Source organism: Fulmarus glacialis, unplaced genomic scaffold, assembly GCF_000690835.1.
Source record: "Fulmarus glacialis isolate BGI_N327 unplaced genomic scaffold, ASM69083v1 scaffold28944, whole genome shotgun sequence".
Classification (NCBI taxonomy): domain Eukaryota; kingdom Metazoa; phylum Chordata; class Aves; order Procellariiformes; family Procellariidae; genus Fulmarus; species Fulmarus glacialis.
Genome location: NW_009206644.1, coordinates 44591 through 55542, shown reverse-complemented (window position 1 = coordinate 55542; position 10952 = coordinate 44591). Strand labels below are relative to the sequence as shown.

At 54.9% G+C, this 10952-nt stretch overlaps 1 protein-coding gene across 1 annotated transcript in view; it reads right to left on the bottom strand.

The window, feature by feature from the left end:
* The window catches only part of R3HDM2 (R3H domain containing 2), a 26749-nt gene that overhangs the window by 3453 nt on the left and 12344 nt on the right, over window positions 1-10952 (bottom strand). Inside the window, 9 exon segments of the mRNA XM_009575835.1 lie at window positions 1-134; window positions 931-1031; window positions 1361-1515; window positions 1937-1974; window positions 2053-2172; window positions 2601-2727; window positions 3344-3586; window positions 6412-6596; window positions 9488-9720. The exon segment at window positions 1-134 is cut by the window's left edge and continues 53 nt beyond it. Coding sequence (XP_009574130.1) covers window positions 1-134; window positions 931-1031; window positions 1361-1515; window positions 1937-1974; window positions 2053-2172; window positions 2601-2727; window positions 3344-3586; window positions 6412-6596; window positions 9488-9720 — 1336 coding nt within the window.

The window sequence follows — 10952 nt, the reverse complement described above, 5'->3', positions numbered from 1 at the left end:
CTTCGCCCCCCGCTGGTCCAGGCTGTAGTACTTACAGTGGCTCCACTGCACCACAGGGGGATTCTGGGGGGCTTGGGGGCCATTGGGTACATTCAGCTGCATCACAACAACACCAGGGCCTGATGGAGACACCCCTGGGGAGAGATGACAGCAGCAGTATTGCCCAGGCTCTGCACGCTGCTGCTGCTGCTTGCTGTGGGACAAGAGGCAGCCTGCCTGTCTGTGCACCTTCGCACTCTCTCCTGCAACATCCCCTCCGTACTCTCTCCTCTGCCACCCCTGCCTGCCCAGGTGGGCTGAAAAAAGGCCCCACCAAGACCCGGTCAGGACCCCTCTCTGATACCACAGCTTACATCAGAGAGGGATGACTTTTAATCCAGGAGAAATGCGAGCAGAGGGGACAAGTTGAAGGCAACTCAGGTGACCTCTCTGAGCATTGCAGCAAAACTTCAGGCAAAGGATCTAATCACAGAGCTGGGTGCGGCGCTCCAGTATCCTGGTTCCAGCTCTTGCACCAATTCACCAGGCTCCAGCTCACTTCCCTGCAGCTGGAATGCAGGAATCCTGATGCAGGAATCCTGATGCTCCTCTCATCCACAGTGCTCCCCGCTCCCATGTGCTGCCCCGGTGACACTGAGCCGCATTGCCAGCAGAGGGAGTCCGCAGCCCACAGCAGCTCCCGCTCCCCGCTCCTACCCTGCCCGTCCACCATGGCAAGGAGGTGCCAGGCGCAGGCCAGCATCAGCCTGGAGCAAAGTCGCTGTGCCACGTCCTGATAATTCCCATGGGATGGCTAAGGCTAAGGAAACCCATCACACAGAAGCTGCCAGACTTGGCTGTGAATTGGCAGCTCTGTTCACTGCAGCCCCTACAAAACCTGATCCAACCCGTGCAGAATCAGTGCCCACCCTGACCGGTGGCCCCTCTTACCTGAATACTGCTGCTGCATCTGTGGCGGGCTGCAGGGTGATGGGGACTGGGGCATCTGATACTGCTCAGAGCCAGGTGGCTGAAGGAACCCCACCGAAGGGCTGTGAAGCAGAGAGTGCTCTGGTGAGGTGCTGGGGATGGGGAGAAACAGCCTGCCCCTCTGTGCAGGCAACCACCAGCTCCCTCAGCACTTGAGATGGCTGGAAACACAGCTGCCTCTGGAGGGGCACAGGAAGCACCGCGTGCTGCAGGACAGCTGTGTCCAGGAAGCGCTGACTATGGGAGCTAGGATCGGGCAAGCTCAAGAGATGACCAGCATCTATGGTGCCCAGCCACCTCCTCCAGCTGCAGGAGCAGGATGCGATGCCCTTTCAGTAGGGCAGCAGGACCCCTCTCTCCCCAAGGTGGGCCAGAGGTACAGAAGCTTTACCTGGTGCCGTTCTGCTGGGCGGTTGGGATGACGCTGTAGTAGATGGGTACCCCTCCAGCCTGAAGCCCTCCCTGAACAGACTGGCTGGCTGGTACAAGCACTTGCTGCTGGAAGGGCTGCTGGACCACACTCTGGGACTCATTGGCCACGGGAACCTGTGCAGGGAGGAAAGAAGCAGCCCTATGGAATGACAGGTTACATAGAGCAGGAGCAGGGACAACTGGCCCCAAAGAGACACCAGCAAGGTCCAAACAAGGTAGAAGAGATGCCAGATGGTTGTCTACTGCAGCCCAGAGCAATCCTGCCCAGGCAAGGGCAGCCCCTCCCAGCTCTTCTGCAAACACAATGGCGAAGGGACCAGCTGCACTCAGTCCTCCTTCTCAAGACAGGTCCCACACAGATTCAAATGTGGACGTGCCCTCTCCAAGCCGGCAAGCATGCACTGTATCTCAAGGTGAGTAAGTCTCCATCTTTGTCTCCATCACTCAGGCACAGGAACAGGGCACTTCCTGCAAGGCCTGCACAGCTGAGGCCCCCTCCCCAGCAGCCCCTCATCGGAGAGCGACGGATGCCTACCTGGTACGAAGGCAGTGGAGTGTACTGGACCATCAGGCCTTGCATCTGGCTCCCCATACCACTCCTCTGGCTGCTGAGAAGGCCAGGGGGCTGCGCTTGCTGCACTCCCATCATACTCTGCATCTGGCCCCCCATGCTGTTCCTCTGGCTGTTGAGGAGCCCGGGGGGCTGTGCCTGCTGCACTCCCATTACACCTTGGTATGTTTGCTGCTGGTTGGACATCATTGGCTGTAAACCTGTCAGAACAGGGTTTAAATGGAGCAGCTTCCCAGCTGGCCACAGGAGACAGCCTGAGACTTGGCGTATGAGGGCTCAAATCCTGCTTTGCCCCCATCTCTTGCTAAAGAGTGGGAAAAGGGCTTCCCTTACAGCAGATGTAAAAAGACCTGAAGGAAGCTGCTGGCTTTATATCCACCTTGCAGCACCTCAGCGCATGCTACATGCTGAGAGGGAGGGGAGAGACTGAAACAGCCTTTGTGGCCAGGCTGAGTTCCAACTCTCTTTTGCACAGTCAAGAGGCACTCTATGGTAAGCAAGTCCAGCTGGGGAGTGGGAGACAGGGAAGAGCAGCCTGGCCCCAGACAGCGCATGGGAGATCCTTAAGAGCCACCAAGAGTGGCAGGAAAGGGAAACATGCCCCCTCCCCCCTTTTACGCCCCCTTACCAGGCTGTTGGGACTGCTGGGGGAGCTGCTGAGTGCGCTGGGAGCTGTAGGCCACTGGGTGACTGAGAGATCGGTATTGCTGGCTGGAGTTCGGGTACTGCCCAGGAGGGTAGTAAGAAACCTGAATCTATCAGAATCAAGAAAACATGGTGATGAGAACACAAGAGGGAGTGGGACCAAGAAAGCTGGTCCCCCAGGACCAGTTTTCTCTCTCACCTGGCCTGGCTTCTGCCGAAGGAAACCAACCAGGGCTTTGGCTCTGGCCAGATGATAGCTCCTCAGGGAACCGCAGCCCCTTCCCGCTCCTCCCAGCCTCCACATCCAAGCCTTTCCCAGCACAGTAGTGCAAGAGCACAGTAGGCACAATTCTCATCACAGCTCAGGGGAACAATCCTAGAGGTCATAATGCCCTGCAGGACCCCAAAGAGAGCTTAGAGGTGTCAGCCCTGAATCTGGTCACTGTCCCTCCCCCAATACTATGAGCCAGGAATGGCCAGAGGGGTCCCCAGGTAAGTGCCTTGTGAGCTCAGAGGGACAAGGGGGCAGAGATCATCCTGTGCCTAGCAAGGGTGCATGCCGACCCGGAGCTTGGACCCCTGTGTATTGATCCATCACAAATGAGGAGCAGAAAAAGAGGGGACCCACTCTCAAGGAGCTGTTCTCTGGACTGCTCCCCAGCAGCCCCTTGCCCGACAGCTTTGGGCCAAGGTGCACATCCCCTCCAGCCTTGCACATGTCCTTACTTGCTGGGGAGGCTGAATGTAGCCCTGGGGCTGCAGCACCTGCTGTGTGGGGGCCGTGTGCCCTGAGGCAGAGTAGTTGGAGGTGGGAATGGGCTGCCCAGGCGTTGCCATGATGAATCCTGTCTGCTGAGGATGCTGGGAGATGAGGGATGACTGGAACATAGCCGAGGAAGGATCCGGTGCTTCCGTAGAGCCCTGTCGGCTGAGGCTGATCTGCCCAAAGGGGTTGCTGAGTTCGTCGGCCTGCATTGGGGATAAGTGGGAAGGATGGAGGAGGACAGCATGTAGGACAACAGCACGTAGGACATAGCTCTGCTGAGTAGATTGCAGACCCCTTCTCCCTACTCTGTGTGGAGGAGCTTGCCCAAGAAAGGTCCCCAGAAATGGGCCACAGACCAAGAGTGTTCTTCAGGACAGGGGGCAGGGGCATGCGAGCTGCTGGGGGGCCCGAATGCTCAGCGGACACTGGTGACATGCGGGACCCCAAACAGGCAGGGGTGGCCCCAGCCCAGAGGCCATGTCCCATGGGGCGCGCCGTTCCCGAAAGACCCGGTGGAGACAACACAGGGGCTGACTGAGACCACAGGGCAGCCATGGCCCCTGGACCCCAGTGCTGGGCACAAGCGTTGCTTCCTGGTGGAGCTGTGGGCTTGGCACTTGCTCTTCGCCAGGCTCTTTCCAAGATCAGCCACTCCAGCAGTGCCTGGCCCTGGTGGGTCCCACAGCCTCAGGCATCCCACTGCCTTGACCCCACTGCAGCGCAGAGCCTCCATGAATCCCAAACCCACTGGGTGCAGTGTCCGTGACATACCTGATTAGCAAAAGCTCATACAACACAAACACAGCACGTGAGTACAACAGAGACAGAGCAGAAGAGGAAATGGGGTTTATACCAAGTTGTACTGCTGGGGTGGAGAGACTGGCAAGAGGACTTGGGGACAGGAGCTTGGAGAATACTGAACAGGCTGCAGCGCTGGGACCGGCTAAGACCAGCAGAGAAGGGAGTGGAGGAGAGAGATTTGGGTGGGAAAAGGGCAGGGGGGGAAGGAAGGATAGGAGGAAGGAGAGAAAGAAGGAACAACAAGGTTAGTCAACTGAGCCAATTGCAAACACACAGAAGGGGGCATTGCAGAGGGTTGGAAAGCACGGAGACCAGAATGGGGGAGCATTCAGCTCTCTGTGAAGACACACAGCCTGGCCAGTTGCTTTGTGGAAGCTGGGAAGGCTGACCATGTCCGCAAAGCAGCTCTTGCCTGGCATGAACAGGGACACAGGTTCACAAAGGCCAGCTACGGCCACCAGCAGCAGGAGAGCCACTTCCCCCCAGCACAACCTTTGTGTCTCTCCCACTCCACTGCCCACTTGTGTGTGGCACTGACTCCCAGCTCTCTCTGCAGTGCCTTTCCTGCTGGTAATGTCTATTCTTCACTCTTGCCTTCTGTAGGGGCCCCCCTCACTTTGTCACTGGGAGGACCTGCTGATGCCTGTTTATGACAACATCTAACTCAAACACCACATACTGTGCTTTGGGCACTGAGCCTGTAATGGTCAGCACTGGATTGTTTTTTTGATCATATGATTTGACCTTTGGTGAAACAGAAGGTGCACGCACGTGGGGGACAGTGCATTCTCAGACCTTTCACCAAGTCAAACACGTGAAAAAAGTTTTTCCTAAACCATTAGAACAGCCAAACAGTAGAAGATACAAAATAAAACCCCAGCAAGACACAGTGATCCTGCACAAGCTCCAGAAGCCTGCTGCGTGTTCAAACCTCCCACACAGGGCACTGTGCTCTGTCCCATGCCATGCTACAGCTCCAGATAGACGCTCCCTGGCTACCTCAGGGAGACACCTCACCTGTAGAGCTGAGATGTTTCCCTTGAGTCTCAGTATCCTCTGCAAACAGATCCACAACCCTGGAGCCAGTCCAGGGCCCAAGAACTACAAGCTCCCCCCATCCTCATACAGACGGCAACAGAGAGCAAGGAGCTGTTCATGTTATCTGCAGTAAAAGCTGTTCGAGGAGGCTTGTTTCCTCCTCCCATCCCCGCCCACGGATAACATAGATAACATAATCATAGAACAGCCCAGGTTGGAAAGGATCTCGGAAGATCAGCTGGTCCAACCTTTCATGGCAAAGGGAGCCTAGATAAGATTACTTAGCACCCTCCCTGTCCAGTTGCATCTTGAAAACCTCCAGTGTAACTTGCAGTTCTTTGCTGTAGGAGACATCATAAGCATGAGATGATGCACCAGAAAGGATCCCTATAAAACTCCTAGGCAGGCTGAGGTCCAGCACCGACATGCTGCTCCGAATAGGGCAGGATGGGAAGGTACTGAGGATACTTCCCATGCACAGTGCCCAGCTCTGCACCCGCTGACCATGAGGCAGCTTTGTTCTCCAAACGTGCCCACCAGGGCTGGCTCCCACCCCTTCCCCAGTCCTGCAGTGATACAGGGGCAGCTCTTGCACTCTGTCTTTTTACAGTCTCAGGAGCAGAACAAAGTATGTAGGAATGACAGCCGTGAGTGCTTTCCAGAGGGCTCCATCCTCAGAAACAGCCCTGCAGGCTGTGGAACATCACTTGGGTTTAACTTGGGGAGGGTCTGGAGAATACGCCCAGGCGCAGTTCCAGGTCTGCCTCTCCCCAAGACATCAGGAGACCAGCCATGGGATTTAGCACTGGGGAGCTCAAACCCACTACCGTTTGTGACGGTCCCTCACCAGGGGGGCAACTGATTCCAGAACATAACCCTGCCACTCAGCAAAGGGCTACAGATCCCTTGCCGGGAGGGCTGCTGGCCCGAGCAGATACAGAAGAGGCTGGCAAGTTGAGATGCCGCACAGCATCATATTCAGGCACAGCAAGGCCCCAACCTTCTCCTGCTCTCTGCCAATAGCACAGAGGGACTGTCACTCCCTAATAGGCAGCAAGTGCGAGGACACCCAAAACCCACAGGGCAGGTGTGAGTCCAGAGCACGCTGGGTGTATGCTGGCTCTGCTTCTGCCTCCCACCCGTGTGCCCAAGGAGCTTACTGAGCCAGGCATACCATGCAGCAACTCACCTGGGATATCATGTGGTTACTCATGGCTGGCTGCTGCTGGGCTGCAGGTGGAAGTCCTTGGGGCTGCGGTGGTGGCTGCTGGGGTGGCTGCGGTTGAGGCTGCTGGGCTGTGCAGGGTAGGAGGCCACGGCTGGGCTGTGAAGAAGGGGATTGGCTGCATGCTTCAGGAGCACCTAGTACCAAACCTTGAATAGAGAAAGGCATGGCAGGGTTAGTACCTGGGAGAGAAAAACATTGATCCGTTGATGGGGAGGGCGGGGGGGTAGATCCCTCCTGTACTGCAGCCAGGTTGCATTCTCTGCTGTCCACGCGGGGGCTTCCATGGGGGACAGGGTGCAGGCTAAGTCACTAGTTTGCCTCTGCTTCACAGCAAACCAAGGTGCTGACACCCTCAGGACTCCAAGTGATTGTACCTCTCTCCTGTCCATGTACGCACACTGACCCTCCACAGCTGGTCACAGCATCTTCTCCTCCCCCTGACCCGTGCATGCCCTGCCCCACACAGGGAAGATCAGCATGCAATTCTTGTTCCAGACTATGGTCATGAGTTGTACACCTGTTACTCCAAAGAGCGTGCTCTCTTCCCTGACCCCAGCCTCGCACCCTCATTCCAAGAGGACAGCCTACACAACGGTCCCCACCCACAGCTCTCAGGTAGTTGCTGTTTGTGTAAATACTTAAATACTACGCAGAGCTGCAGGAAATCAAAAGGCCAACGCCAGGCTCATATGATGAATCTAGCTGGCCTCAGCCCATGGGACAGCGCACGCTTGGTGCAGGTGCTGGCAGGATTGGCACAGTGGTAAAAACACATCTGTGTTGCAACTGATTCTTTGGAGGAATGTGCCCTCTGTCTTTCTGGAAAGCACCAGGCACAGTCAGGGCCTTCTATAAATGCCATGGGCCTTCTGCTGGGAAGAGGAATCTGGCTGTTAACAGCAGCACCTGGCTGGTGGAGGGCTCTCCACCCCAGCACGAGGCAGAGATTACAAAAAGAGGAGCTGCCAGATACTCCCACGTCAGCTCAGTACCATAAACCAGTCTGTGGAAAGAAGCTGGGGAGCTATTCCCAGTCACAGCTCAGTTCTGCAGCCAGGCACGGCCCCTCGGACACCAATACATCGTCATGATCTGTTCGAGTGCTTGCTCAGAACACAGAGGGAGTGAGGGAATCCTATTTTATGGCCACACAGACCCAGCACACACACATCTTTTGAGTAAAAGGCTAGGGGGTGGCAGGCTGAAAGCAATTCCTTCCCATGGTAGAAAAAATTGTTAGGAAGGAGTGCGATACATGCTGCAGGGCACCTAGCTGGGAAGTGTGCTCCTCAGTCTTACTTCCAGAAGTAAAAGGGCTGTGGAACTATTGCCCAGTAGCTGCTATTTAACTACTTCTGCCTCTGATCCACTGCATTTCAGCAGCTAATCTTCAGGCATTCTGCTAAGGAGGTCTGTATCATCAGTCACATGGTGCAAAGAAGGAAATATTTTGCTGACAGTTGCCCAGGGGCTGAATGCTGAGGTAGGAAAAGAGCCCCAGAGTCCTAAGTACTTCCTCCCCCACAGAATAAACATGAGGATACGGAGGTGTTTTTTTCCCCCCAAGTGAAAATTCCTTTGCTTCCCCCCCCAAGACGTTTCTAATCACTCGCCATTATATAAAGCCTGGAGAGCAATTGGCTTCTGTTCCCATGGGAGACCTGGAGGAAAAATACAGAAGGAGCAAGAAAGCAGATCCTCTCGTGCTCTGCTTTGCACACAGCTGGGACAGATCTTCAAATAACTGCTCCCATCAGTTGATGAATCAGTCCCGGAGGTGGTTGCAATAATCAGAATAAGTACAGCCCTGAGCACAATGGAAACAGGGTCCCAAGAGGTGATGTAGGCACCTTCAAACTGCAAGATGAATGTGTGATGTTCAAAGCCAGCCTGGGTGCTAGAACAGCAGCCTGGCTGCCTTTTAGATCCATTCCTTTTATTTGAAAGGATTCTTGTGGAGCAGTCTAATCACCCACAAGCACCAATCTGCATCCCCTCCCCAGTAAGATGACAGCTCTCAAGCATTTGGGGACCTGCTGCCTACCAGTGAGAACAGAGGAAGCTAGACAGTGAAACAACACTGGATTTTGCTCATTGATATTGCACGGCAATTGTAACCAGCTACCATATGGCTCCTCAGTTATCACCGGACCATTAAAATAAGGGCAAAGACCTGTGCTGCCTCTTCCACAGATGCCTTTCACAAGCAGTGAGTTGAAAATGAAGGACTCTGCTCCCCACCGATAGAAGGGCTGGTGCCCTGCCAAGTGCAGCACGCATCCTCTCAGGAAGCTGTGGTCAGTAACAGATTACCAGTGATGCCCCACAATAACATTCTCCGAGCATGGGCTACCCTTCGTGTTACTAGATGGAAAAGGAAGAACTGACCTGAAGCAGGCAGAGACTTTGATCCTAGTTCCCTTCCCCTGAAACCTTGAGCTATATTCAAGAGCTCTTGAAGAGCTGCAGGCCCAGCTCCCTGCTGTCATATTTGCTCTCAGGAGTATAGTGAATCATTTTGAGAGAACGTCGTAGGCAGACACCAATTAACACAGTCTTTGTCTGATGAGATAGACTGTGTGTCTGATGAGATAGACTAATTGGTGGCACCTTTCCCTGGACCTCCTTTGTTGGAAAGCGAGGAAAAGTGCCAGATGGTTCACCCTGACTAAGTCTCCTAAGGGCTGTGAGGGATTCTGGGGAGCAGAAAGGAATGGCAACATAACTTGCAGCACAGCAGGGGAGAGAAAACAACAGAAAATTGGTAGCTTGAGTTCCAGGGCACGGGACTAAACAATGTCCTTTGTCTTACATAACTCTGCTAAAGGGAAGGAAGATCTGATGGTGAGTATTGAAAAAGCAGATGACGAACCAACTGGCATATCCCTGCCCAGGTACTGAACACATTCAGATGATGCCAGCCACGTCTCATTTTAACCAGTCATGGCCCAGAGCATCATGAGCCCCAGTCCCCCAGCCCGAAGACCACTGCTAGGTGCCCTTTGGCAGAAGGTGTGCAGGGGAAACAGTACAGTACCTGCCCGGGACGTTCTGCTGGCAGTGCTGCCTTTGCTACTCCCGATGCTGTCCCCCCGTGTCAGGATGGAGATGCCACTGAAGCTGCTGGCTTTGGTAACAGGTGGTCGCAGGTTGCGGATGGAGCCATCTGAGTCTGTGCTGCTCCACGGCCGAGGCTCCAGTGACTTTATCTCGCTCTCTGTGCTGCTCTGGCGGCTGCCTGAGGCCCGGTTCAAACTGTCCCGGTTGCCCCTGCAGAGACCGGAGGAGTTAGACCGCACCTCCAGTGGAGAGGGGCAGCAGCAGGACCTGCAGGTGCTGCATTAGTACTGCCACACCGGGCTGGTGAGCCCAGCCAGCAGCTGGCTCTGACGCAGCACGTTGCCACTTTGTACAGGGATCTGACAGCAAACACACACCCTGGGTCACAGCTTTCTTGGGCATGCACTGTGAAGACCCAGACACTGCTGATCTTCCTTGGCGTGTGTTGAGAGCTGGCTCCTGGCCCTTTTCCCTAGCCAGATCCCAGCCTGGAAGAGATGTCAGCAGGGTCAGAGCATGATCCCTTGCTAAAGCCCTCCTTGTCTCAGAACAGAGAGCTTTTAACAGAGGCCTTCAGACAAGGCTGATTGAGATCTTGCGAGACCACTTTCCACACCAGCCCTGGTAAGCCTTTCTGGAACAGCTACGTGCTGGGATACTGACCACAGCAGGACTTTACGGAGTACCAGCAAAACACCCCAAGGAGTGAGCCTGGTTCATCACCCCAGCTAAGGATCATAAGCACAGTAATGGGTTCCTGGGCCTTCACTGGGGAGGAATGGTGAGGAAGGCAACACTGGAAGAGATGCTCATATAATGCTGCAGGCTGGCAGCAGCTCCACACAGTTGTGGCAGGGAAAAGACAGGCATGGAAGGAACTTCTGAGGTGATGTCCTGAGCTGCTGGGAGCATGTGAGAGCCAAAGAAAATACGTCTCTTGGAAAACCAGTACAATGGTTATATCCCTAAAGAGGTGAAGGAATTGGACTATGCAGCCTCAAACCCCAAATTACAGTTGACCTAACGAGCATCACTTGCTCTTGGGCTCTCTCCAACCTAAACTCTGAAGGCTGCTCCTGGGGATGCTCAGAGAGGCGGGGGCAGTGTTTGTGTGTCTGTGGAAGGGGCATGTCATGGCCTCTGTTCTGACTGAGCTGCAAACTCTGGTTCCCTGAGAACCCAGACCCCTCTCAAGCTGATTACTGCTAACCCAGCAGCATAACAGTTCTGCTTTTTCTACGAATGCTCTGCAAACTCCAGGCACACTACCACAGCCTTGCTCTCTGAGAGCACTGCCCGAGCAGCTTCAGCCGTGCCTTTCTCTCCGTTGCGCTTACTACAGCCTGTTTCCCAGTGTGTCCACTAGCAGAGAGCTCTCTGCAATCAGAGCTGTGCTTCAGCAGCATTAACGCTGGACTTCCGAGCGAATGGAAGAGACAGCT